Source organism: Dasypus novemcinctus, chromosome 9 (genome assembly GCF_030445035.2).
Source record: "Dasypus novemcinctus isolate mDasNov1 chromosome 9, mDasNov1.1.hap2, whole genome shotgun sequence".
NCBI classification, from domain to species: Eukaryota; Metazoa; Chordata; class Mammalia; order Cingulata; family Dasypodidae; genus Dasypus; species Dasypus novemcinctus.
The window spans coordinates 118,457,355-118,483,616 of record NC_080681.1 but is presented as its reverse complement, the minus strand read 5'-3'; the positions used below and the strand labels follow the sequence as shown (position 1 = coordinate 118,483,616).

At 59.0% G+C, this 26,262-nt stretch overlaps 2 protein-coding genes across 9 annotated transcripts in view; both read left to right on the top strand.

Moving 5' to 3' along the window:
* Positions 1–21,261, top strand: part of PLEKHM2 (pleckstrin homology and RUN domain containing M2) — a 34,572-nt gene extending 13,311 nt beyond the window's left edge. For 2 of the 8 annotated variants that reach the window (XM_058304335.2, XM_071217769.1), the window contains exons 2-20: positions 5,657–5,763; positions 6,155–6,264; positions 6,729–6,828; positions 7,427–7,514; positions 8,418–8,604; positions 10,003–10,062; positions 12,969–13,197; positions 14,356–15,201; positions 15,470–15,539; positions 15,787–15,877; positions 16,202–16,266; positions 16,635–16,723; positions 17,227–17,359; positions 17,646–17,836; positions 18,250–18,315; positions 18,844–19,003; positions 19,306–19,485; positions 19,567–19,683; positions 20,350–21,261. In XM_058304335.2, coding sequence (XP_058160318.1) covers positions 5,657–5,763; positions 6,155–6,264; positions 6,729–6,828; positions 7,427–7,514; positions 8,418–8,604; positions 10,003–10,062; positions 12,969–13,197; positions 14,356–15,201; positions 15,470–15,539; positions 15,787–15,877; positions 16,202–16,266; positions 16,635–16,723; positions 17,227–17,359; positions 17,646–17,836; positions 18,250–18,315; positions 18,844–19,003; positions 19,306–19,485; positions 19,567–19,683; positions 20,350–20,487 — 3,027 coding nt within the window. In that variant the 3' untranslated portion in view covers positions 20,488–21,261. Of the gene's footprint in view, positions 1–5,656; positions 5,764–6,154; positions 6,265–6,728; positions 6,829–7,426; positions 7,515–8,417; positions 8,605–10,002; positions 10,063–12,968; positions 13,198–14,355; positions 15,202–15,469; positions 15,540–15,786; positions 15,878–16,201; positions 16,267–16,634; positions 16,724–17,226; positions 17,360–17,645; positions 17,885–18,249; positions 18,316–18,843; positions 19,004–19,305; positions 19,486–19,566; positions 19,684–20,349 lie in introns of those variants that run through there. The other 6 variants (XM_058304338.2, XM_071217771.1, XR_011649743.1 and 3 more) reach the window with 5 other exon arrangements.
* Positions 21,262–22,729: 1,468 nt separating this feature from the next.
* On the top strand, positions 22,730–26,254 carry SLC25A34 (solute carrier family 25 member 34). Its single transcript, XM_004485185.4, has 5 exons — positions 22,730–23,325; positions 23,903–23,968; positions 24,039–24,191; positions 24,545–24,679; positions 25,247–26,254. The coding sequence occupies exons 1-5, from the start codon at positions 22,906–22,908 to the stop codon at positions 25,427–25,429; spliced, it is 957 nt and encodes a 318-aa protein (XP_004485242.1). The 5' UTR covers positions 22,730–22,905; the 3' UTR covers positions 25,430–26,254.
* Positions 26,255–26,262: the final 8 nt, after the last annotated feature.

Here is a 26,262-nt window from a genome sequence, read left to right as displayed (position 1 = left end):
CAAACATACATGTCGTCATACAGGCTTCCCATACATCACCCCCCCACCAGCACCTTGTACTGTTGTGAAACGTTTGTTACAAACCCTGCTTCTTCTTAAAGATGCTTTGCTGGCTTTCCCCCCCAGTCTTTCTTCCAAGAAGCAGTGTTGCAGAAGACACTGAGCCCAGATGCACCATGGCCTTTGGCTTCCCATGATTTAAAAGTGGGGGACGGGAGTGCTGCACTTCTCTTTCTTGGATTCTCCTAACATCATATTAAAAGGAGACTTTAATAGAGTATAACATTTTTTATGAAATTGTTCATTTGGGTATCTTGAACCCAGATTTGATGAAAAGACCTGGACTTAGAAATCTGGCCCTTACTTACTTCCTCTGTGACGTCCTTTGTGGGGTTGCTGTGATGATTAAATTAGTGTTTGTGTAGTGCTTCATCACCATCGTCATAGCTGCTAAAATTTTTTAAGTATTTAGGAGGTGCTAGTTACTTTGATAATTACTGTGTAAGTATTAGCTGAACCCTCACAGCAGCCTATAAGGAGAGTACTGTTATTACTAAGCCCATTTTACAGATGAAGAAGCTGAATTTAGAAAAGTTATGTAATTTGCCCAAAGTCACACCATGAGTAAGAAGCAGCGTTGGCATTTAAATCCAAGTTGTCCAACTCAAGGATCCACACTGCAAGTCAATCTGCCACCTTCCAGAGCACTTAGGGAAGCACTCACAAATGATGGCTGTAATTGCAGCAGCATTCGCTCCACCAGCAGGTATTGCAGGTAACCAAAGAGTAGTTTGGCAAACAAGGTGATGGCTGTGCTTCAGGGTATACTCATTTTACTTGTAGCATTAATTCTCTTGTGCCGGAGTCCTCCTTTCTTCCATGTTTGCTTTCCTCCCATTTCCCCCCAGTCTGTGCTTTCAGAGCCTACTGATCTTACTGGTGCGGTAAGTGGTTACTCGGCTACTGCCTCACTGGGACTAAGGGATAGGCCTCTGCCATTGGTTTAACTTTATGTCTTGCTTTGCTGACCAACTTCCAAAATGGGGAGCTCAAGCACTTGACAGCACTTTTAAAGTTCTTCCATCATTGAATTCATAGACACTCTTTTTCCCCTCTCTGTACCTCTCAAGAACTCTTCTTGTTTGTCGCATCAATTCAGGAGCTCCTTGTCCTCTGAGAAGAAGGAAGATCTGTCAACCTGCTGTAAAAGAATGGTTAAAGAATCAGCTTTGCGGGAAGCGGACTTAGCCCAGTGGTTAGGGCGTCCGTCTACCACATGGGAGGTCCGCACTTCAAACCTCAGGCCTCCTTGACCCGTGGGAGCTGGCCATGCGCAGCGCTGATGCGCGCAAGGACAGCGCAAGGAGTGCCCTGCCGTGCAGGGGTGTCCCCCGCGTAGGGGAGCCCCACACGCAAGGAGTGCACCCCGTAAGGATACAGGAGAGCCACCCAGCACGAAAGAAAGTGTAGCCTGCCCAGGAGTGGCGCTGCACACACAGAGAGCTGACACAACAAGATGATACAACAAAAAGAGACACAGATTCCCGTGCCACTGACAACAGAAGCGGACAAAGAAAAATACGCAGCAAATAGACACAGAGAACAGACAACTGGGGCAGGGTGGGGGGGAGGGAAGATAAATAAATAAATAAAATCTTTTTTTTAAAAAATCAGCTTTGGAAGCACCTGCTAGCGAACAGAATAATAGTTATTGAGAGCAGAATGCAGTATCATGTCTTCTTTATACCTGAACTTAGGTTTAGCCAAGTCCTTTGTCACTTGTTTCATCAAGAATACAGATTCAGGGGAAACGGACTTTGGCCCAGTGGTTAGGGCGTCCGTGTACCATATGGGAGGTCCGCGGTTCAAAACCCGGGCCTCCTTGACCCGTGTGGAGCTGGCCATGCGCAGCGCTGATGCGCGCAAGGAGTGCCGTGCCACGCAAGGGTGTCCCCCGCGTGGGGGAGCCCCACGCGCAAGGAGTGCGCCCATGAGGAAAGCCGCCCAGCGTGAAAAGAAAGAGCAGCCTGCCCAGGAATGGCGCAGCCCACACTTCCCGTGCCGCTGACGACAACAGAAGCGGACAAAGAAACAAGACGCAGCAAATAGACACCAAGAACAGACAACCAGGGGAGGGGGGGAAATTAAATAAATAAATAAATCTTTAAAAAAAAAAAAAAAAAAAGAATACAGATTCATTATTTTAATATTAGTAATGTTTATTGAGCACTTGCTACCTACCAGCCTTTGTACTAAACCACTTGCTTGCTATAGTTTGAATCCCTGAAGCAAGCACTGTCCAATAGAACTTTCGGCAGTGATGGGAATGTCTAATACATTAGCCACGAGCCACTTGTGGCTCCTGAGCACTTGAAATGTGGCTGATATTTAATTTTAAATAATTGAAATTTAATAGCCATACATGGCTTGTGGTACTGTATTAGCTCAGTGCCAAACAATCCCTTTCACCCATTTTACAGATGAGGAAAATTGAGGTGAGAGGGTTAAGTAGTTTGCCAAAGGTACCCAAGTCTGAGGTAGCCAAGTCAGGATCCGGACCCGTGCTTCCTGGCTCCAGAGCCCTCACTCTCCACCATCATGTTATATACTCTTGATATTGAACTTCTTGCAGAAATTGTTTCATGGTTGCAGCTTGTTCCTTAACTAATAATACTGTGTGTAGGTATGCAACCCACCTTGAAATAAATGGGCAAGACATGCCTAGAAAAAGCTGCAAAACTTACCAAAGGATATAACAGAAGACCTGAATAAATGGAAAGAAATCCCACATTCCTGCATGGGAAGACTCACTATCACAAAGATATCATTCTCCCTCCAAAAAAATCTCTGAATTCAATAAAATTCTACTCCGTATCACAAAGGGAATTGTAATGAAATTTGATTCTAAAAGAATATGCTAGAATGGTCAAAATGGTTTTGGTTTTTTTTGAAGATGTATTTTTCTTTCCTTCTTTCTTCCCACTGCCTCATTGTTTGCACTTGCTGTGCCTGTTCATCTTCCTTGTTTCTTTAGGAGGCACCAGACACTGAACGCGGGACCTCCGATGTGGAAGGGAGGTGTTGCTTGAGCCACCTCTGTTCCCTGCTTTGTTGTGTCTCTCATTATGTTTTTCTTGTGTCTCTTGTTGTGTCAGCTTACCGGGCCTGTGTGTTGCGCTATTTTGCTGTCTTCTTCAGGAGGCACTGGGAACCAAACCACAGACCTCCCGTGTGGTAGGCGGGAGCTCAATTGCTTGAGCCATATCCGCTTTCCTCAAAACAATTTTTAAAAATTTTTAAATTTATTTATTTATCCCCCCACCCCCACCGTCCCATTGTCTTTGCTCTGTGTCCATTTTCTGTGTGTTCTTCTCTGTCTGCTTGTCTTCTCCTTAGGCAGCACCAGAAACCTATCCTGGGACCTTCCGGAGTGGTGGGAGAGAGGTGCCCAATCTCTTTCACCACCTCAGCTCCCTGGTCTGTTGTGTCTCTTATTCTCTCTCTGTGTCTCTTTTTTTTACATCATCTTGCTGTGCCAGCTCTCCACACAGGCCAGCTCGCTTTCACCAGGAGGCCCCAGGAATCAAACCCTGGACCCTCCCATATGGTAGACAAGAGCCCAATTGCTTGAGCCACATCTGCTTCCCTAAAAACAGTTTTGAAAAAGAATATTTGGGGAATGGTGTGGACTTGTTCTACCCTTATGAAAATGTTGAATGAAGTGAAAGTAATTAAACGTGTAATGGTGGGTATGGCTACTTTTATAATCAAGAGATAATTAAGTCTATTTGTTGCCTTTTTTTTTTGAGTTACCAGGGCGGGCGTTGAACCCGGGACCTTGTATGTGGGAAGCCAGCGCTCAGCCACTGAGCTACACCAGCTCCCCTCTTTGTTGCTTTTTCAATGAGGGAGATGGACTAGATCTCTAAGGACCCTTCCAGCTCTAACTCCTATCTCAGGTTTACTCAGATTTTTGGGGGGAAAAAAAACCCAATAAAGCTTGACACGACGTTGTGGTTCTTCATGCCGAAGTGTGAGGGGAGTGGTGCAGTTTCCGCGGGCTTGTTGGGCTCTCTTTCGGTTCTGGAAGCCGTCGTCTTGGTGGCCTGGCTTACCTGCCTCTCTGGATGGAGGGCAGACTCCACAGGACTGAGGCCTGTCTCCTGGGCAGCAGGACCACCGGGCTCTGCCCTGGCTACAGAGAGGAGAAGCTGTTTTTGTTGAGGCGGCTGAATAGTTGGCCTCCCTCCAGGAGCGCGTGTTTGTTGGTGTGGTTGATGGATCTCGCCTGCTGCCACTGCCCCTCCCACGTCCAGAAAACTCTGGGGAACGTCTGTCCAGGCCCAAGAGTTGAGACCTGAGAGTGGCGTCTGGGGAGCTGTGCTCTCTTCTCGTGTTCTTCCCTTCTTGCCGTTGTGCTGGCCAGGACACATGCAGCGAGTGAGAAGTGGGAGGGACTGCTCGCCCAGGGCTTTTTAAATTTAATTTTATTTTTTAATTATCTTTTTGGTTTTTTTTTAAAGATACATAGATCACACAAAATGTTACATTAAAAAATAAAAGAGGTTCCCACACACCCCACTCCCCACACCCCCACCCTCCCACATCGACAGCTTCTTTCATCAGTGTGGCACATTCATTGCATTTGATGAGTACATTTTGGAGCACTGCTACACAGCATGGTTATAGTTGACATTGTAGTTTACTCTTCAGTGTGGGTTACACCGAACCCACCATTCAGTGGGTTGTGGCAGGATATATAATACCTTGCATCTGTCCCTGCAATAGCATTGAGGAAAACTCCCAAGTCCCAAAAATGCCCCCACATCACCCCTCTTTTTCCCTCTCCCTGCCGATCGCCCAGGGCTTTAGTAAAAGGAGCCCGTCTCCATGACCACAGAGCACCCAGCCCAAGTAGCTGCACTTTCTTAGCCTGTACTCCAGCTGGCTGAGCTGAGGCGAGGGCCTTCTCAGCCTTGTGGGCTTTACCCAGTGGACATGCGAGGGCCCGGGTTCGTCTCGCCTCCTGTGCAAATGGCTTTTCATCTGTGCAGCCTGGGAACAATATCCTTCTTGGTGTGGGGCTTGATGTGAGCCTGGCAGGTGTCCAGATGCTGAGCCGACCTTGTCACATTCCCTTAGGCAAACCCAGAATCCCACATCAGCCTCTGGCAGGACCATCAGAGCAGATGTCCCTGTCCATCAGCCCCGAGCACGTACAGAGGGGCAGCTCCAAGCAGGGCCACTGTGTCTCACGTCTCTAGGGTGGGGGGGCACGCACACTGAGCCCCAAGGGTGCCGTTTATATAGACAGCACTGCAACGAGCTGTGTAGCACAGCGGCCCTGACCCCAAGCCTGTTACCACCTGAGACCTATACGTGGGCTGCAAGTCCCTCAGCACCATCGCATCATTGTGCAAAGCTTTTACTGGGTGTCTCTTGGGGCCAAGGCTCTGAGGACCCCTACTTCGCCCTCTGGAACCTCCAGTGTAGGAAAAGTAGCCCGTGAAAGGCAGTCTGAGGGAGACTTCTTTGCTGGTTGTGACGGATGTGTCATTTGGCTGTGGTTTTCTCAGCTACCTTCTTGAGTCCAGAACTCCCCTAGCACTCCTCTTTATCCTCTCTGATTCTGGAGGGGGGATATTTGTCCTTTCAGCTGCAGAGCTACTTTGCTGCATGCGAGGATGAGACCCCAGCCATCCGGAACCATGACAAGGTCCTGCAGCGCCTGTGCGAGCACTTGGACCACGCACTGCTGTATGGGTAAGGCGGGCGGCACCGGGAGGGGCACTGGGCTGCCGCGGGCCCTCCCGGGGCCCTCCTGGGGCCCTAAGAAACCTCCAGAGAAATCCCTAGCTGCCTGCCTTTGATCTTTTTTTCTTTCTCTTGGCAGAAAGGGATTTAGCCTCGCTCAGGTGGGCTGCAGGCTGCTGTGTTACCCCCACAAATTTTCTCTGGGCAGATGCAAATGATTGGGAAAAGAATTAGCAGATGCAATGTGGTGTGGCAGCGAGGTGCTTGCACATGGAGCGTGCTGGAAATGCATGGCTTTCCGCCTCCGTGCACTCCTGACACGAGGGTGGGTGGACCAACATCCTGCAGCTTCCCGGGGTGGCCCGCCCAGCTCAGAGCAGCGCCTATCCTCTTTTCTCAGACTGCAAGACCTCTCCTCTGGCTACTGGGTGCTCGTGGTGCATTTCACCCGGCGAGAGGCCGTCAAACAGATCGAGGTGCTGCGGCATGTGGCCACCAACCTGGGGCGCAGTGAGTAGCTAGAGGGAGGCGCCAGGGAGCACGGGGCATGGGCTTGGCCCCAGGGTCAGCCCTGCTGACCATCTCGAGGTGTCCGGTGGCGGTGGGGTGTCATTCCGGAGGCCTCTCTCCTCCCTGGGAACGGATTTGATGGAGCTTTAGTGATGAGGTGAAGGAGAGCGAGAGGTGCTGCGGAGAATGGGGCTCCCAGCGCAAGATGGAGGTGCGTCGTTTCTCTTTGAGCTGGGATGAATGTTCGCCCAGAGGCTCAGAGACGCCTCGTCGCGTTTCTCAACCCAGCTGAGGTTTGCAGTCTGCCCTCCTAGGGTTTCCTGGCCATCCGCAGGCTAGCGTCTGCCTGGGAAAAATAAAGGTTCCAGGGGTTCTGGCACCCCAGCGAGGGAGGAGGCTGCTGGTGTTGTCGGTCCCCTTCCTCCTTTCCTTTCCGCCCTGACAGCCTTCCTTGCCCTTTGTAGGCCGGGCCTGGCTGTACCTGGCCCTCAATGAGAACTCCCTGGAGAGCTACCTGCGGCTGTTTCAGGAGAACCTGGCCCTGCTGCACAAGTACTATGTCAAGTGAGTGCCCACACCGTCTGTCTCGCGTAGCTGGAGACTCCCCTCGGAGGCTCGTCCCAGGCACTCTTGCCCCACGCAGATCCCTTGGGGTGCCACCTCAGAGGCCTAGCCTGGCTTTGCCTGCCGAGGGCACATCAGAGATGGCCAGAGAGCCGTCAGCACCTTGCTGGCCAGTGCGATGTCTTCCCCAGAAATCCCAGTGTCGATATGGGCCGCTGTGGGCAGTTTGGTGTTCGGCTTCCACCCGACCCTCTGACCAGGCCTCCCACTGGCTAGGGTGCGCATGTCCCCTTTGGCTCAGCCTTCCCTGGGGTTGCTACAGGAACAGAGTCTTTAGAGCAGCTGCCAAGAGCCTGGGGAGCCTCCTGCTGCAGGTCCCTTATCTGGAAACACTATCGGTAAAGCGCGGTGTGGCTCCGAACCCAGTGGGCGATGCCAGAAAGGAGTGGTTGAAGACTGTACCAGCCGGGTGCCCTCTGGGGGGCGGGGTGGGGTGGGGGGTCCCGTGCCAAATGTCAGCCCAGCGGGCCCCTTGGCAAGGTTGGGCCATGCTGGTGGCCATCCGCAGAACCCCAGTGTCCCCTCTCATGCCTCGCAGGAACGCCCTGGTCTGCAGCCACGATCACCTGACTCTCTTCCTGACCTTGGTGTCTGGGCTCGAGTTCATTCGCTTCGACCTGGATCTGGTGAGCTGCCTTGGCTTTCGCCACGCAAAGCAGGAGGAGCGGGCACAGGGTTGGTTTTCAGGTCCCTTTCAGAGATCGTCGAATGTCACAGAACTTGAGCAGAGCCCCTATTGGTCCAGGCTGGGGGAAGGTTTCAGGATCCGAGCAGAGGAGGGGAGAAAAGGGGAGTGATTCCCTCTTGGCCTATTTATGGCCAGAGTTCCTGCTCCAGGCGGCTTCTTCCTGTCTGTCCCAACCTGGAGAAGAGCCACACTGCCCGGAGCCTCCCAGCACTGAAGTGTCCACCCTCAGGAGTGCTGGAGGGGGCGGGGCGAGTCCAGCCCTGGGCTTCCCGGGAGTCAGGCCTGCGCGGTTGGCCCCGTGCTTCCCAGCCGTCGCGCTTTTGGCCACCCTCTTCGGGTTCTCTGACTTCCCTTGCTCCACGCACACACACTGTAGAAATAGGACGCTGACCCAGAAAGAGCTAAAGAGGTTCCAACGCACCTCCTGGCCTCAGGCACCCAAGGTGGACACAGCTGCCCCGTCCTGATTGGATCCCCTTTAGCACAGACTGCAGAAGGAACTTGGCTAGAAGTAGAAATTAGAGGAAAGGAGTGACTAATTGTAAAAGAGACTGAGGACGCCCCAGAGGATGTAGCTTGTAGTTGGGTTCTGACAGCTCTGTTACCTCTCTAAGCCTGAAACCCACAGCCTTAAAAGCTAGAACTATTCACAGTACTCTTTTTAGCAACTTATCTCTGAATTTACTATCTTACGCCCATTGATTTCCCAAAGAAAAGGTAGCATGGGAGGTATGCCAGGGGCAGATCCGTGGCCTCCCGGCCTGGCCGCTCTCCCGGGAAGGCCATGCTCCCTGGCCCACCTAGGCCTCCCACCAAACATCCTTCTCCGCTCTCTGCACAGGATGCTCCTTACTTAGACCTGGCCCCCTACATGCCTGACTACTATAAACCTCAGTACCTGCTGGACTTCGAAGACCGCCTTCCTAGCTCAGCCCACGGCTCTGACAGCCTGTCCCTCAACTCCTTCAACTCCGTCACGTCCACCAACTTGGAATGGGATGACAGTGCCATCGCCCCATCCAGCGAGGGTGAGTGGCCCTGGCGCGGGCAGAAAGGAGCCTCTGCTGTGAAACTGGTTCTGGAGCTGCTTAAGCCTGGCTGGGTATTGTCTTGTCTTAGCTGTTTGGTCCACTGGTTGAAATTCCAAGGTAAATAGGGTTAGCCATGTCCCAGGTCTTCACTTCCTGAGTCCCTGTGAGAGCTGGGAAAAAAAAAAAATTCCAGGAACTAGAAGCCAAAATGAGATTTTACGAATATTGGCCCCTTGTATGCCCAGGGGCAGTTGTCTGAGTGAGGAAGGATTAGGAGAATGGCCTGGAAGCTCTTGTCTGACATTGCAGGGGTGATGAAAGTCAATGTCCTCTTTGGGGAGGTTGTCTTCCCCTAGATTCAAGGCAAAAAAGAAGCTGAGCAACCCCTAGAAAGAGAGAGCCAGGAAAGTCAAAAAGTTCATGGGAAGCTTGCCAGTTTCTCATCTCCCTGCCTGATTTCCTGTAGTTCCACCTACACTTGCCAGTGTGTTGAAGTAATTGCAACCATGGCATCAAAGACCATTGCATCAGAGAAAGAATGGTATCACGTCTAATGCTCGTTTTGTCATCTTGATCAAACAACTTACTGGAAGAACAGTCTGGTTTCTTTCACACCCTTGGCCTCCATGTTCAGTTATAAAACTGGCCATTTCTTCACCTTCATGCCATATGCACAGCCAGATCTTTCCATTTACGTCACCTCCCCTCACCTCCAGAGAAGGAGCTCCAAGCACAAGTTCAGCCCCTGGGGCTCCCTAGAATTGCCTCAGCATTGAAAGATCGACCTTCTCTGTATTTCTGCCTGTGCCATGGGTCATGTGTCCCAGGAGAAGGGTCACTTTCAGACCTGCTGTTAGCAAGGCTTGTAATTGCTCATTGCACAAGCTGAAAATGGCAGCTCCGGCTCTTCAGGCTGGGCTCATGGACATGAGGAGTCAGAGGGATGGACCCTGCAGGAACAGCCAGGCTGTCCATGGGTGCCGATGCCCCTTGAGCCCCCCTCATCTGAGCAGTCTAAAGTGTCCACAGCTCAAGCTGCTGGAGCAGGACCTCGTTTCCAGCTGCAGTATGGAAGGAAGGGGAAGGCAAGGGATAGAAAACAAAGTTAGGTGTGAGGGACCAGGCTCTTCTCTGCCAGAACTGGGTTCTGGGTCTTGAAAGGGGCCATCCCCAGAGGCCTCTGTAGCCGTGCAGAAGCTACCGGGCCAGTGTCTGAGCCGAGAAGCAGCTGGGGTCCTAGAAAGCTCTCCTGAGGTTGTTGGATAAAGTGAAGAAAGTGTGATTTTTTTTCTCTCTCTCATTTTCTCCCCATGTTTGCCAACCTGTTACCCTGACCCTCCCTGTCTTTCCACTGCCTGTGTTTCTAATCTTCAGTTTTGTCCCTCGTTTTTATAGATTATGATTTTGGAGATGTGTTTCCAGCAGTGCCGTCTGTACCCAGCACAGACTGGGAAGGTGGGACAGAGTCCGCTGTTACCCTCTTTTCCTGTTTTGCAACGTTTCTGTGCCAAGCTTGCTGCATGTCTCAAAATCAGCTCCTTATTATTGATAATAATGCCATTGATCGTAATGAAGCCCCGTGTGGTGTTCTAATCGATGGAATTCTGTAGTAGGTGAACTCCTCTCCCCGTGCAGGCCCCGGCCTTTACACCGTGCCCAGGGGAGTCACTGACTGCATCTCAGGACATGCGGTTAGGTCACCCTTCCTCACTCTGCCAGTGACACCAGAGCATCACAGGGGCTCCTACCTTGAAGCATGCCTGGCGAGTGCCCCAGTGGCCCACTGGTGGGCAGACTTTTTCTGGAAAATGATGCCTTCAAAAATGTGGATTATAAGCTCCTTTAGGTCAGATGAGCCCCTGTGTCTGAAGCATCAAAAAGCCTTGGTTCTTCCAGTTCATGCTTGGTGGTTCCTCAGGTTTTTGGAAAGAGATTATGGTCCAGTAAGGGGAAGTGCCCCGGCACAGCTGAAGCTTTTTTCAGGAAGATTCTCTTTGAGGTTTTACAGCAGATTAAAAAGTATCGACCCATCCACCCTGTCCCCTGGGCAACAGGAGTGCTTGGGTGTTTGTTTTTGTTGTTTTGCCTGGGCTTGTGTAAATTCATAAAGCTATTTTCCAGGTTCCCGTGATTACTCAAAGAAAAGGGCAGTTTCTGAGAAGGATAATGTTTCCTCCTCAAATCTGAAGCCAGCGCCAGCTCGCCCTTTCTTCAGAGCCTCTTGCCCTGGGGCCCCTTCTGGCCCAGGAGCCCAGGCTCCAGAAGGGGAGATGCCCCCTGCCTCTCCCTGCGTACGGCGGAGGACCAGGCAGCTCTCCCTGTGATCTTTGAGTAATGGATGACAGATGATCTTTCCCCAAGTGATATGAGTAGGAAATAGCTTAACTTTGAGGGAAATAAGATACAGCATGGGGAAAGATAAATGATATCATATCCAACCAAACTGTAGCCTCGAAGAAACCCATGTTTTAGTTTAGATTGGCTTGACGTCCAGAATTCCATCATAACATTTGACCCTCTCAGCCTGTCTGCTTGCGGCACACATGCTGGGCATTGATTTTTCCCTCCTCTGATTCTAACAACTAACCACCCCCCACCCCCACCCCGGCTACTCCCTGCCTGCTGCAGTCACGTGACAAGCAGGGCCTGACCACCCTCTGCAGCCCTCCAGAACGCCCCATGGCCTGAGAATTAACTGCCCACATTTCCCTGCTTCCTTGGGGCCGGGCCGGTCCCCGGGCAGGGTGAGCTCTCTCAAGCACCAAAGAATTCCTCAGCATGCCCATCTGGAGAGGCTCTGTCTTCTTCTCCTTGGACCTGGAGGAAAGCAGGGCTTGGGGCAGCTCCAAACTCTGGGTCCTGGGGGTGGGGTTGGGGCAGCCTTTCCTCAGTCCTTGGCTTGTTTTCAGCACTCGGGGTAGCTGAGCCTTGGTTTCCAGCACGTCCTGTGGTCTGATTGTTCACCTCCTCCACAAGGAGCTTCAGAGGCTGCCACTCGAACAGTGGGCTTTGCAGGAGCCCTCTTTGGGACCCAAGGACAGTTTTCTGCATCTGGGAACTAAGGTTTTGGGGCCCCAGGAAACCTGAATGAAGTCTCATAAATGACTTTTTTTGGCAGAGCTGGCAATTGTTTTAGTCCCTTCCTTTGTCGTTATATTAAGACAGTGTATGTTAGAAAAGTGGATAATATGCTGCGCCAGCAGGCAGCTGCCCAAGGGATTCCAGGACCCACTAAGAAGGTGACACGGGTTGAGCCCTTCCGGGCAGAGCTTTGGGGAGCAGGTTTGCCACATCTCTTCTGGGCAGATAATGGCCAGCAAGATATGTGTGAGCTGACAAATGGGGCATGATGGCTTTGTCCCTTCACTTTTACTCTTGCCCAGGCCATTCCACCAGTCGGGCCTCAGCGCTCTCACTGGGCGTCTCCCCATCTGCTGCTGGGGAAATGCCCTGTTGCGCTCTTCCCCCTGGGCCTCCCTCCCTCCCTGCCCTGCCCGGGTGGCCTGGGATGAAAGGCCAGGGCAGGGGTGGGTCAGCCAGCTCCTCTCTGGCCAGAAGGCTCCTCTCTCCTGACTCCTGAGGATGGAACTGCAGGCGAGGGCCCAGAGAGGGCCAGCAGGCAAGCCGAGGTTTGGATGAACCGAGTTCTCAGCACCCCCTTACAGGGATGCCTGGGAGAGAAGGAGCCTGTGGGGCAGGCACCCCGGCAGGGCCTGTGTGCCTTCTGGTGGGGAGCAGCCCCTCTCCTCCCTCCTTGCTGTGCCTGTCCGTCATGTCATTCACTCTGCTCTGTGCTCTGGGTCCTCCTTTCTGCCCCTCCCTGAGTGCCTCGCCCTTCGGCTCTTGTCCTCCTCTCAGCAGCTGTTCCCTACTATTTTCTCTAACCCCCGATCGCTTCTGTCTGTTCTCTCTTCCTCCGTGTTCCTTTTTATCCGTGTCTGCATGGGCCCTCAGAGTTGTCTTGGGGCATCTCTTGGCCCTGCTAATGGCATGAGGGGCTACAGGGGCTGCCGGGTCCCCCTAACATCGTCTGACAGGAGGGCTCTCAGGTTAACCTGAGGGTGTGTGGCGCATCTCCTCGTCGTGGCCCCCCACGACCCTGGGAGGCGTCAGAGTCCTGGGACTCGAGGCTGCTTCCCCTGGGCTGTGAGCACGAAGGCAGCCAGGCTGCCGGCCGCTCCCCTGGGCTCCAGCGGCTCCTCTGTTGCTCTTAAAGCACAGCCCCGCTCCCGGGACCAGGAATACCCTGGTCAGATTTCCTTTGGAGGCACTCGCCCGCCTCCTTCCCGGGGTAAGGCATACTGGGGGCCTGGGGTCCCCAGGTGGTTTCTGATGGGCGTCCCCTATTTTCTCCCTTCCAGACGGGGAGCTCACAGACACGGTCAGCGGCCCCCGCTCTACTGCCTCAGACCCGACCAGCAGCAAGGCTTCCACGAGGAGTCCCACGCAGCGCCACAACCCCTTCAACGAGGACCAGGCCGAGACCGTGTCCTCCTCCGACACCACCCCCGTGCACACGGCCTCTCAGGACAAGGGGGAGCCCCACGCCCTGGACCTGGCCGAGGCCTGCCCAGAGCTAGAAGTCATCAGGTCAGCAGGGAGGGGCCGAGACAACTGGGGCCCCACACTGAGCGTCATCCGTTAGAGCAGACTGGGACCCCAGAAGGCAGGTGGGCATCTTCCTGGACTCTAAGAAGTGCTGCCCACCCCTCTCTTGGTAGTTCTTGGAGCAGGAGGAGACAGGCCCAAGCCCTGGAGGTGGGTGGCACCGGCCACCACCATGGCTGGCTGCCCACCACTGGGCTGTGCCCAGGCTGCCAGGGGCCTCCATCCACCCAGAACCAGAAAGCACCCATCAGGTCGGACTTCTCTCCAAGGGGGTTCTTGGAAGTGAATGCACACTTTCTGTGCTTTGTTCAAATTCTCATTGAGCCTGCGTCATTGAGAGGAAAGTAGCTTCATCTTGTCATCAGGGACAAAGAAGGGAAGGAGGGCGTGAATAGCAAGGAGGGAGGCTCTCGGCCCAGAGCCTCGTCGCACCCTGGCCTCCTGGCCTCCCCTGGCTCCTGCTGTTGGGGCGCCTAGTCTGACCAGGAAGAGAGGCCGCGTGTGCACGGTCTGCCCTCCAGGTGGGGGGTGGCATCATTCCCCAGGGCAGGGAGCCGAGGGCCTGTCCCCGTGGGCTGGCTCAATCCAGAGCAGCCTTAACGGCTCAGAGGTGAGGTAGCCCAGCCGGGCCCACTCCTGCCAACTTGGAACCAAAGATTGGTAGCCAGGTGTTTGAGTACAGAAAAATGTAAGGACATTCCTGGGTGACGTATCCATGATGATAACTATGGGAAGTGAAGTCAGCTCAGGGTCTGATGCCAGCATCCTAAGGTGAGGGCAGATGGAGGAGGCCGGAGGCGCGACCGGCTGGGACCTGTCCCCGCTTCCTGGGGCTGTGGAGCACGGCTAGCTCGGCTGCTCCACAGCTGGAATTCGTCAGACCTGCTCAGGCCACTTCTGGCTGCTGCCCTCCACGCCTCCCTCATGCCGGTCCCTAGCCCTATCCCCCCACCCTGCCTCTGCCAGCAACGGGGGACACCTCACACCCCGGCCACTGGTGCCCACTGGCCTGGACCTGGCACCCAGCACTGCCTGGGACCACTGACGCTGTGGCTGTGCCCTCAGGTGCCACGTGCCAAGGATCGTCTCTCTTGACCCGGTCTACACCTGTTAAATCTCTCTCCATTTAACTTGTCCCAGGGTGACCAAGAAGAAGAAAATTGGCAAGAAGAAGAAGACCAGGTCGGATGAGGAAGCAAGTCCACTCCACCCAACCTCCACCCAACAGAAATGTGCCAGGCACGGGGATGGCGGCAGCCTCAGTGGCAGCCCAGGCCTCACCCAGGACTCACCAGACACCACCCTGGCTCCCCCACAGGAGGCGGGAGGGGGGCCCAGCAGCACAGCCGAGAGCAGCGCGCGCACGGAGCCGGGCCAGGTGGGCCTGCTGATCCCCGCAATGAAAGACACCTCCATGGAGCGCTTGGGGCGGCCGCTGAGCAAAGTCATTGACCAGCTCAACGGGCAGCTGGACCCCAGCACCTGGCAAGCCCTCGTTGAGCCCCCAGACCAGTCCTTTCGGACCGGCTCTCCGGGGGATAGCCCGGAGAGGCCGCCGTGTTGCGACTTCAGCGAGGGCCTTCCAGCCCCAATGGACTTCTACCGCTTTACCGTCGAGAGTCCAGGCACTGCTCGCCCAGGTGGTGGCGACCATGACCCTGCAGGGCCTGGCCAACCGCCGCATGTTCCTAGTGGCCGCGAGGCTGCTGGCCAAGAAGAAGCGGGAGGAGGGGGAGGAGAGGGACAAGCGCCAGGGCCCCTAGGGGGCACCCCGGGGGGGGCTCTGGAGCCAGAGCCCCAGGAACTGGAGCCCCAGGAAGAGCTGCCCCTGGTCAGCGAGGCGCCTGTGCCCGAGCCGGGGACCCAGGAGGCTCTCAGCCAGCTCAAGCGAGACCGGCCCAGCCCGTGTCTGAGCAGCGCCGAGGACTCTGGGGTGGATGAGGGCCAGGGGAGCCCTTCAGAGATGATCCACTCGTCAGAGTTCAGGTGAGCAGGGCTGTCTCTGCAGCCCTTGGAGCAGGGGACACCGGGCCTCTGACCCCCAAACAAATCAACCAGCGTCTCCCAGAGACCTAGCCTGGTGGGAGGAAGACGGGCGTGGTCCCCCAGCCTGACTGTGGTTCCTGGTGGGAGAGGAGCCGCTACAGCCTCACTGTCGTGTGCCTGTGTGTGCGCGGGGGTGTGTACAGGCGAGTGTGTGTCTCCTCCCACACCCCTGCCCTGACCCCCGTCCTCCCACACTTGCTCCTCTCAGAGTAGACAACAATCACCTACTCCTGCTGATGATCCACGTGTTTCGAGAAAACGAAGAGCAGCTGTTCAAAGTAAGTCCCAGGCACTCGGTAGGAACAAGGGAGGAAACGGCAAGTGTGAGGCAGGCTGGCCCCGAGGCCTGCTCCGAGGGACGTGGGGCAGCCGGGGGACGTGGGGCAGCCGGGGGACGTGGGGCAGCCAAGGGAAACGTGGCAGCCAAGGACGCGGGGCAGCCGAGGGACACATGGCAGCCAGGGGACACGGGGCAGCCGGGGGCTGGGTGGCCACAGCCCCTCAGGCCTTTCTTCGGCCCCGTAGATGATCCGGATGAGCACGGGACACATGGAGGGCAACCTGCAGCTGCTGTACGTGCTGCTCACGGACTGCTACATCTACCTGCTCCGGAAAGGTACCTGCAGCCCCAGGGAGGCCCGGGCCGCTGCTGGGCACAGGCTGAGAAGGTGGTGACAGCCACCCTTCCCTAAGCACCGCACAGCCTCTGAGCCTGTGCTCGTGAAAAGGCACCCCAGGGAAGGAGTTACTGGTCCCAGCAGCCCCAGGGCATGAGCCTGAGAGGGCCTCCCCTCCACAAGCACCCATGTTAATCCCCTAGCCCATCATTTCAGTTTGCAGGCCAAGGAGGGGTCCTCAGTGAGAAAGGGGAGCCAGGTCTTAGAGAATGGGGAAAAGAGGCCATTTGGGGGTTAATAGGCATTGGGGTCTCCTCTCTCAGGGGCCACAGAGAAGCCATACCTGGTAGAAGAAGCCGTTTCTTACAATGAACTTGACTACGTGTCGGTGAGTCCAGGCTCCGCAGTGGTGTCCCTGCTTGCAGGGCGGGGCTCCTCGGGCACCACCCTTAGAGCCATGGAACCAGGCATGTCCCTGACTTTGCCCCTTGGGTTAGGTCCCCATTTGGTTCCCAGCGAAGCTTCCGTACCTGAAGCTGGGGGTGACACCCAAGCTCGAGGACAGCCTTCCCTCCACAGGGGTTCTGACCGCCCCTCCCCAACCCTTGCCAGGGCCCCAGGCCTCGAAGACTTTACTTCCTGCAGCCCCCAGAGCATGGTTCCTCCCTTCCCAGCCTGCCCTACCTCCCGCGGCCGCCTCGCCTGCCCGGCTGTGGCCAAGGCCACGTGTGTACGTGAGGGTGTGGTTTCTGGCAGGTGGGCCTCGACCAGCAGACGGTGAAGCTGGTGTGCACCAACCGCAGGAAGCAATTTCTGCTGGACACGGCCGACATGGCCCTGGCTGAGTGAGTGCCAGCCCTGGCCCCAGCAGGAGGGAGAATCGGTGGCTGCCATCGGCAGGGCCTGGCCCGGACACTCTGCCCTTGGACGTGAGGGTGGGAAGCGGGTACTGAGAGTAGAAAACAGGTCCCCTCCGGAGCAGCAGTCTAGTCAGAGGCAGGAAAGTGAACGTCGCCACGGCCGGTGCCCTCAGACGCCTCCAGAGAGGAAGGGGGCCTGGCCCGAGTGCTCCAGGAGGGCAGAGGGCACGACGCCGTGGCGGCAGTGCCCTTGTGCCCTCAGGTCCTTGCATGTGGACATTCTATGCAGTGAGACCTTGGTGTCCTGCTGACCGTCCCCTTGTCCAGGCTTCCCTCCGTGTCAGAGCCCACAGCACCTTGGCCTTTGGGGGTGGTTAGCCCTTTCCCAGGTCACCATGTGGTGACCGTTGCCCCCCCCGCCGAGTCCTGTCCACTGGAGAGGGGGGGCGGGCTCCCCAGGCCTCGGCTAGCAGCTCCGCGCCCCGCAGGTTCTTCTTGGCTTCTTTGAAGTCAGCCATGATCAAAGGCTGTCGGGAACCGCCCTACCCCAGCGTCCTGACTGATGCCACCATGGAGAAGCTGGCACTGGCCAAATTTGTGGCCCAGGAATCTAAGTGTGAGGTGAGAACCTGGGGGAAGGAGCCTACTGCCCCTGAGATACAGGTTCTCCGCCGCCAGCCCCAGCACAAGAGGGAAGGGATACAAAGAGCCTTCTCACCCCCTGGGAGGGGCTCTCCCCCCACACACACACATGCACACACACAGCCTGGCCGTCCTCCTACTTGGGGTGTGTCCTGAGGTTAAAACATCCTTGCGCTCTCAGCAGCCACACCTGGTGCCGGGCCGTCGGCGTGGACTTGGCCCTGCCAGCCTGACTGCACCTGCTCTGTCCACTCCCCCGTTGCAGGCGTCCACCATTGCTGTGCGCTTCTACGGCCTTGTGCACTGGGAGGACCCCACGGATGAGTCCCTGGGGCCCGTGCCCTGCCACTGTTCACCCCTCGAGGGCGCCATTACCAAAGAAGGCATGCTGCATTACAAGGCAGGCACCTCTTACCTGGGCAAGGAGCACTGGAAGACTTGCTTCGTGGTGCTCAGGTGGGAGGCCCGGCAGCTCCAAGCCATGGGCTCGGGCCCCAGAGGCTGGTGGGTTGCCAAATCTCTCTGCCGCAGGGCCCTTCTCCACAGGGGCTTCGAGGTAGACACACCCCAGGATTTGAGAGGGTCTCTGTGAAGCCAGCCTCTTTGGTCCCAGGGTGTCCCAGAACGTTGAGGTGAAGACCTCGGCTGGGCCCCCCTGAAGGACCGTGAGCCGGCTAGAGGGACCGTGTCCCCCCACCGTCCCGCTGCAATTCTTTCTTCACACTCCCTTTCGTAGAAAATTGGCCCCTGGCCTCCTTGGCCTCTGGGGCTCATGGCTACAGCCTGCGGGAGGATCCCCAGGATCTGGGCCCTGGCTGGTCCCCAATTCCTTGGACAGGACTGACCCCTGCCACCGTGTGTCCCTGCAGCAACGGGATCCTCTACCAGTATCCCGACTGCACTGATGTCATCCCTCTGCTCTCCGTGAACATGGGGTGAGTGTCCCAGGCAACGGAGGGGCCTGCCAGGTGCTGGGGCCTGGCGTCACAGCCTAGGTGGCACCGAGCTTGGGGCCCAGAGCCCCTCTTCTCTGTTTGGAGATGACTCCTTGTCAGATCAGCCTCTCCTCTGGGCCCCCCCAGCCCCATCCTGCAGCCCTGACCGAGACCCGGGGCTTGCCCAGCTCTGAGTATGATGAAGACCCCAAGGCAGGAGGGAGGCGACAAGGGGCTCCTTACTCGGAAAAGGTCCAGACTGGCAGGGGAGGCGGGCCCTTCCCCCGGAAGCTCCTAACCTGAGGGGGAGCGGAGCCCACACGGACCCGGAGAAAGCCCCAGGCCCATGGGAGACGGGAAAGGATGTGCCGGTTCCCGGCAGCCCAGAGCCGGCAAGCCCGCGAGGTGGAGGGGTGTGGACAACCTGGGGTGCCTCCAGCCCTGGGCGCGCAGGCCTCCAGCCCACCCCGGGGGCTCTCCTGGGCCCCTGCCTCCCCACCCCCCTTTCACCCTCCTCCTCTGGCCCAGGGGGGAGCAGTGCGGTGGCTGCAGGAGGTCCAACACCACGGATCGGCCCCACGCCTTCCAGGTGATTCTCGCCGACCGGCCCTGCCTGGAGCTCAGCGCCGACAGCGAGGCCGACATGGCCGACTGGATGCAGCACCTATGCCAGGCCGTGTCCAAAGGGGTGAGCCCCTCCTGCCTCCGCCGCTCGCCCGGCCCTCCAGGACCCCCAGGGTCCCCTCCCCAAACGCGCGCCAGCCATGGAGCAACCTGTGACGACCTAAGCTGGTGGCCTTTGGGGGCAGCCCAGGCACTGATGGCCCTGGAGCCTGGACCATTCCTATTGCTGCCCTCACCCCTACTCCTGAGGTGGGCAGAGCCTGCCTGGCCTCGAGATCGAGGGGCAGGGTGCTGGCTGTTTCCCTGGAGGGCTGCTGTGCTGGGGAGACTTGCCTCTCCCCCTAACCCCTGCCGACACCCTCCCAGGTCATCCCCCAGGGGGTCGCTCCCAGCCCCTGCATCCCCTGCTGCCTGGTGATCACGGACGACCGCCTCTTGACGTGTCACGAGGATTGCCAGACTGGCTTCTTCCGCTCGCTGGGCACAGCCAAGCTGGCTGACATCAGTGCCATTTGCACCGAGCCGGGCAAGGAGTACTGTGTCCTGGTGAGCTGGGCGGGAGGGGCTGGAGGCAGGCCCCTGCAAAGGGAGCTGTGCTGCTCACCTGGGGGTCGTGTCCCTGCCTAGGAGTTCTCCCAGGACAGCCAGCAGCCGCTGCCGGCCTGGGTCGTCTACCTGAGCTGTACATCGGAACTGGACCGATTCCTCTCTGCACTGAGTTCTGGGTGGAAAACCATCTACCAGGTAGCTCGCGGCGCAGGCCCGACCTGTGGATCAGCCAGGGAGCCAGGGAGCCAGGGAAGGGAGCCCCGCTGCTCCCGGGGCCCTCCCTCGAGGGTCCTGGGGACAGCCATATACCAGTACCTCTGAGGTGGACACAAAAGGATAGGACCACAGAGGCAAAACCCTGGCTCCCTGGTGAGCCTGAGGCTAATGCTGAAAATAGAAGTTGGGAAACCACTTCCTGGTCTCAGTTCCAGTCCAAACATGTGAATTAAGTGCCGAGGTGAGCCTAGAGCTGTGCCTAAAGGGTAGGGACAAGATTGGCAGGACACTCCTCACCCCCGAGCCTAACACCTTGGACCACTTGTTTTTTTAATGGCTGCTGTGTCCCAGCGCTGGGGGAGCTCTGGACTGGCCTCCAGCAGGGCCTTCGCCCTTGGGCCTGCCTGACAGCTGAGGCTTCCCAGGAAGGAGGCGGCTCGGGAGCACCACCTGCCACCTGCTAAAGCCCCTGGGGCTGCTCAGGCCCCTCCTTGCGACCTGGCTGGGAAGTGATCCAGGGAGAGGCTAAAGCTGATTCTGGGGGACTTGAGAGGGTCCCTGACTGGACCCCCGCCCCCAGGCCTGTGGGGCTTGTGGGGCCTGTGCTACAGCCCCTCACGGACTCCCTGCGTGCCCCCAACACAGGTGGACCTCCCGCACAAGGCCATCCAGGAAGCTTCCAGCAAAAAGAAATTCGAGGACGCCCTGAGCCTCATCCACAGCGCCTGGCAGCGGAGCGACAGCCTGTGCCGCGGCAGAGCCTCCCGGGACCCCTGGTGCTGAGGCCGGAGCTGGCTGGCGCCCCCGGGGAGGTTGGAAGGGGAGGCCGCTGACCAGCACGTCACTGTCATCGCTGCGTCCTCGGGTGCTCGGAGACAGGGTCACTGAGCCTGGTCTCCACTAGCAGGGGTGAGGAATGGGGTGCCCGGCACCTCTGGCCACCCTGTCCACCAGGTGACGACAGGGGAGAGTGGGGGTCAAAGGGGCTGAGCCCCGTGGGCTCTGCGGGCACCTCCCGGGGCCTGGCACCTCAGTCTGCGTCATCTCTCCAGGAGGGGCTGAGAGTGACAGACCGTAGAGGGTGGAGCAGGGGGTGGGAGGGCTGGAGCCCCCTTCCTCCCCTCAGGTCGGGGGCCCAGGCAGAGGCTCAGGGTCTCCCGTGGGCCCTGAGGCCGGGCCATCGGGTTCATTTTTGAACCCTTGTCCAGGCCATGCAGGGAAGCTGGAATACTAAGAGCTCCGAGCATGTTTCCACTAATTCCAACCCAGGTGCCACCACCTGCCTGTGGGGCTGGCGGGGGTCCCTGCATGCCCACTGCCCCACGCCCATCCCGGCAGAGCTTGGGAGCCAGGAACCAGGCATCTCCTGCCAGGAACAAAGGGGGAGAAGGGCTGCGGCGTGGTGGCTGTGGTGGCTGTGGTGGCCGTGCAGACGCCTGGCCCCCGCTTGGCTGTAGCTGGGCTTATCCCCAGAACTTTTGTCAAGGGTCCTTGGGGGAAAGAGTCAGGTGGTTTGGGTTTTGTTTTTTTTTTAATAAAATAGACACGTTATATTGCTGTGACTTGTCATTGGCCCTTTTTTGACCAGGGGCAGGAGGGAGGGTCTGCAGCCGCTCCTCTCACACCCCTCGGCTTCTTCACTGGTTGGCTCATTCCGCGGTGTCCCCCCTCAACCGCCTGCTCTGTGGCCGATGCCCACGCCGTACCCGGAACAGGCTCCCCGGGCACCCTCTTGGCGCTCGCTGACTGAAGGAGCTCAGGCCCTGGGGGTTCTCGGTCTGACCTCGCTCCCCCACCCTTGTGTCTGCAGTCTCTGTCCCCCTCCCAGGGTGTGTCCCCACTACCAGAGCCGCCAGGTCAGCGCTGCCCGCTCGCCTGCTCCCCCAGCTCCCAGGGAAGGACAGGCCAAGCCCGACTCCTGCCTCCGCACCCTGAGGGGTGAGTGCCAGCCACGCCGGGCATAAACCAGGGGAGCCCAGGCTGTCCCTGTGACCTCTTGCTGAGCCTTCTGGGGTTGGGGGACTCGGAGCCCTTGGGCCATTTGGCCTCACGTCAAGGGCCTCGCACCTAGGCAGGAACTAGTCAGGAAAGGGGTCACCGGGGAAGCCACAAAGGAGCGGGGTCCCAGGCAGGACAGAGCTGCCTCTGGTTTGGGTTGGGAGACTCAGGGCAGCAGGAGCTGCCGTGGAGGCCGAGGCCGAGGTGGGCTGGTGGTACTGGGCCCAGCCTGAGCGGGTGGGCCGGTGCCGGGGGGCGGGAGTTCCTCCTCACCAGGCACCCAGGGCCACCTCCGTCCCAGGGCCTGGCTCTCCCACCAGCCTTTCCTTCCCCGTGGACAACACCAGGACCCGGAGCCGCCGAGCTGCCTGGTTTCTGCCAGGAGGAGGGGCCGGGTCTGGTGGGCAAGAGGTCACAGTTGGGAGCGGCTAAAGCCACGAGGTCGCTTCTTGAGTCCCAAGGGCCCTTCCACCTTCTTTACCCAAGAGGTCCTGGGGTATAGTCTTGGGGGGGGGGCGCGAGGGGAGGGTTTGGGGGCTAGAAACAGGTGGCGGCGGGTAGGGGGATATGGCGGGAGCTCTGAGCCAGGGCTGCCCCCCCCACATCTCTAATCCTTCAGGAGCCTAGGCCGGTAGGGACCATTGCAAAATGCGATCCCGGGAGGGGGAAGTCACATGGATGGTGGCGGGGTGGGAGCGTGGCAGTTGCCGATGGCCCCTGCGCACTGTGCCAGGAGCTCCCCGGGAAGCGGCGCTACGCCCAGGACTCTGAGCTGCAGCCCCACTGGCTGAGCCAGAGGCGGGGCAGGGGTACCGGCCCTTTACCCCGGCCCGGAGGAGGCAGGAGTGCGGGAGGGGAGGAGGAGGTGCCCGGGCTGGTTGGGGCCTCCTTCCCGCCCCCACCCTAACTGCAGCCCCTGGCGACCTTTTCCCCAGATCCCAGGGTCCAGGCTCCGCCCCAGCCGGGAGGTGTGGGGGGCAGAGGCAGCTGGGATTGGCCGGAGGCGGCGGGGGCGGGTCCCCGGCGCAGGCGGTCCCTGGAGGCTGAGCGGAGCAGGTGGACTCCTGAGACGCCCGGGGGGCTGCCAGGCAGCCAGCGCCACCCCGGCCCTCCAGACATGGCCCCAGCCCGCCTCGCTGTCCGCCCCTGTGGCCCTGCGGAGGTGCAGACAGCCTGAGCACCGCCACCCCAAGGCCCGCACTCATGCCCGTGCCCCGGGCACAGCCGGCTGCTGGCACGGAGGCTGCGGAGACAGTGTCCCCAGCGGTGGACCTGGTGCTGGGCGCCTCAGCCTGCTGCCTGGCCTGTGTCTTCACCAATCCCCTGGAGGTGGTGAAGACGCGGCTGCAGCTGCAGGGGGAGCTGCAGGCCCGGGGCACCTACCCACGGCCCTACCGGGGCTTCGTGGCCTCCGTGGTGGCCGTGGCCCGCGCCGACGGGCTGTGGGGCCTGCAGAAGGGCCTGGCCGCGGGCCTCCTCTACCAGGGCCTCATGAACGGCGTCCGCTTCTACTGCTACAGCCTGACCTGCCAGGCCGGCCTTGCCCAGCAGCCCGGGGGCACGGTGGTTGCGGGGGCCGTGGCGGGGGCTCTGGGAGCCTTCGTGGGGAGCCCTGCTTACCTGGTGAGTGTCTCTCCCCCTCCTCCACCGCCCCTGGGGCGCCCCGCGGCCTCCAGGGCTGGGCAAGGTGAGGCTGGGTGGGGTGGGGCAGCCGGGTGGGGCTGCCCTGGGAACATCCCAGCCCAGGCCTGGAATCTGCCCTGGGCACCCTGCCCTGCTGGGCCTGAGCCAGGGGAGGGGGCAGAGTGCGGCAGGCGTGGGGGCTCCAATCCTAGCCTTGTCCCTCTTCTTCCTGTGTGGCCTTGTGCAAGCTAAGAATAAAGCGACCACTGAGCAGGGCTCCCCACACCCCAGGCATCTGCAGAATGCCGTTTGGGCTCATTATCATTTAATTCTCCCATCAGCTGAGGATGAGGAAACTGAGGCACAGAGGCGGTTAAGTAACTTGCCCCAGGTCTCCCGGAGATGCAAACCCACAGATCGCCCCCAGCCCTCTTCCACAATTTCCCCCAGCCTTCAGGGGTAGGATCGGGAAGCCCGGGGTTTTAGGGGCCCTGAGGGACGCCCCTTAACATGCACTACTCCCCCGGGCTCCCCCTGAGCTCCGTCCCCACACCCTCTGTCCCCTCTGCTCTCACAGGTCAAAACGCAGCTGCAGGCCCAGACGGTGGCCGCGATGGCCGTGGGGCACCAGCACCATCACCAGGTGAGAGCCGCTGCTCCCAGGGCGCCCTGCCCGGGGGGCTGTCCGGTGACCCCGTGCCCTCTCCCCACAGAGCGTCCTGGGCGCCTTGGAGACCATCTGGCGGCAGCAGGGCCTGGCGGGGCTGTGGCGGGGCGTGGGGGGGGCCGTGCCCAGGGTCATGGTGGGCTCGGCCGCCCAGTTGGCCACCTTCGCCTCCGCCAAGGCCTGGGTGCAGGAGCGACAGGTGAGGGGCTGGGGACCCCTGGGCCCACCCACACGGTCACACAGTGGTGTGGAGGTCCCTGCCTTGTTTCTTCCTGTTGCACTCATGACATCCCTAGCTGCACCCCCACGCAGGGAAGTCGAGGGGGTGGTGACAGAGGACAGTCAGGGCCCCTTAAGAGAGTTTGGGGTCCACAGTGACCCCGCAGCTGTGAAGGGGCTGGGGATTCGGGGTGGGGGTGGGAATGGCTCGAGGGGCTCGCCCGCTCCCCTTCCCCCAGCTCTCCCAGCCCCCATGCACTGGGAGGGGTGGGGAGGCTGCCACATGGGGGTGGAAGGCCGTCGCAGGGGTCAGCAGCCCGCGCCACCCCACAGTGGCTCCCGGAGGACAGCTGGCTGGTGGCCCTGGCTGGGGGCATGATCAGCAGCGTGGCCGTGGTGGCAGTCATGACGCCCTTCGACGTGGTCAGCACGCGGCTCTACAACCAGCCTGTGGATGGAGCTGGCAGGGTGAGCTGGGGTGGGTCGGGGAGGGAGTGGGGGCCGGGGAGCACACCCCCCAACACACACAGGGCCAGAGACCCGCGTGCAGGGACGTCGGTGCAGCAGGCTGGCTGGGCGCCTGCGTCCCCGGGCACACGCCAGGGGCTCTGCTGCCCATCTTACTCCATTCTTACAACCACCCCCATTCTTCTGATGAGAAAACTGAGGCTCAGAGACCAGGTGACTTGCCTGAGGTCTCCCAGGAGGAGGTGGAGGAGCAGGAGCGGAAATCCAGGCCTGATTCCATGGCCTGCCCATGGCACTGCCGTACGATGGGGCAGGTCGTGCCAGCACATAGGTGCCCACCACGAGGCACATCAGGGGTGAAATCAGCCACGTACCACCCACCACCCAGGCCGAGCCCCCTTTTCTAATTTCACAGCCTGCAGGGCAGCCTTTTTGTGGTTTGTACGAAGGGAGAGGTGCCTTTGATTGGCACGAAGGCACCTTAGGGACAGCAGAGGCCCTGGAACCAGCCATGCCCGCCCCGGCCCGCGGGCCCCTGCAGTGATGCCCGCCCATGTCTGTCCCCAGGGCCAGCTGTACGGGGGCCTCACCGACTGCCTGGTGAAGATCTGGCGGCTGGAGGGCCCCCTGGCGCTGTTCAAGGGCCTGGGTCCAGGCTACCTGCGTCTGGGCCCCCACACCATCCTCAGCATGCTTTTCTGGGATGAGCTCCGGAAACTGGTGGGGTGCACCCAGCAGCAGGGCAGCTAGGGCCCCCACCCGGGCACCGACACAACCCCCACTCACCGGGGTCGGGGAGAGCGTGGACAGCCCTGAGGCCCGGCCATGCCCAGAGCATCTGCCTGCATCAGCGCCCACCCTGCACTTCTCCAGAAAGTTCTTTGCCCTCTCTCTCTGGGCCATCCCAGAACTGTCTTTGCTGTAATAACTGCTCCCGGCATGGACACGCACCCTGAGCTGGGTGGCCTATGGGTATCAGCAAACGGAAGACAGGTGAAAGTCCTCTTCCAGGGTTGAGGAGGCGGAGGCTTGGAGAAGCCTCTTCCAGCGATGAAGTAACTGTGACCAAAAGCACATGGCGGCAGAGCCAGGCCTGAGGCTCAGCTCTGCAGCCCCAGACCTGTGCCTCTGACCAGGGCCCACCGTGCCAGGACCACGGGGCAGTGGGAGTGTCCCCAGGGGATCATCATGCCTGCGGGAAGGCCCTGGCCTGCGCATGGAGGTCGTGGCAGTGTTGTCTGAGGGCATTTGTGAGGGCTTCCCCTGTGCACGTGGCCTCACGACAGTCCCAAAAGGGAGTCCTTGGGGTGGCCGTGGCTCCAGTGAGGACACAGGCCCAAGGCGAGTGGCAGCATCCTAGCCCCCTTCCCAGGACCCCAACAACAGTCCCCCCCAACGTGGGCAGGTTCTTAAGGGCCCGCACTGACCTTGTGCGACAGAGGAGGACCCTGCGTGCGGGGCAGGGGCGGGCTTGGGCCAGGGGCAGGCAGCCTGAGCCCCCGCCCCGCGTCAGTGAAGAGCGCCTCCCCTCCTACCCCCCACACTCCAAACCAATAAAGTTTTCTATTTTGTTTACTTGAACG

Coding starts and splice junctions, on each gene's coding strand:
- SLC25A34 (XM_004485185.4), top strand. CDS start 22,906: ATGCCCGTGCCCCGGGCACAGCCGGCTGCTGGCACGGAGGCTGCGGAG. Junction 23,326..23,902: donor TGGGGAGCCCTGCTTACCTG/GTGAGTGTCTCT, acceptor CTGCTCTCACAG/GTCAAAACGCAGCTGCAGGC. Junction 23,969..24,038: donor GGCACCAGCACCATCACCAG/GTGAGAGCCGCT, acceptor CTCTCCCCACAG/AGCGTCCTGGGCGCCTTGGA.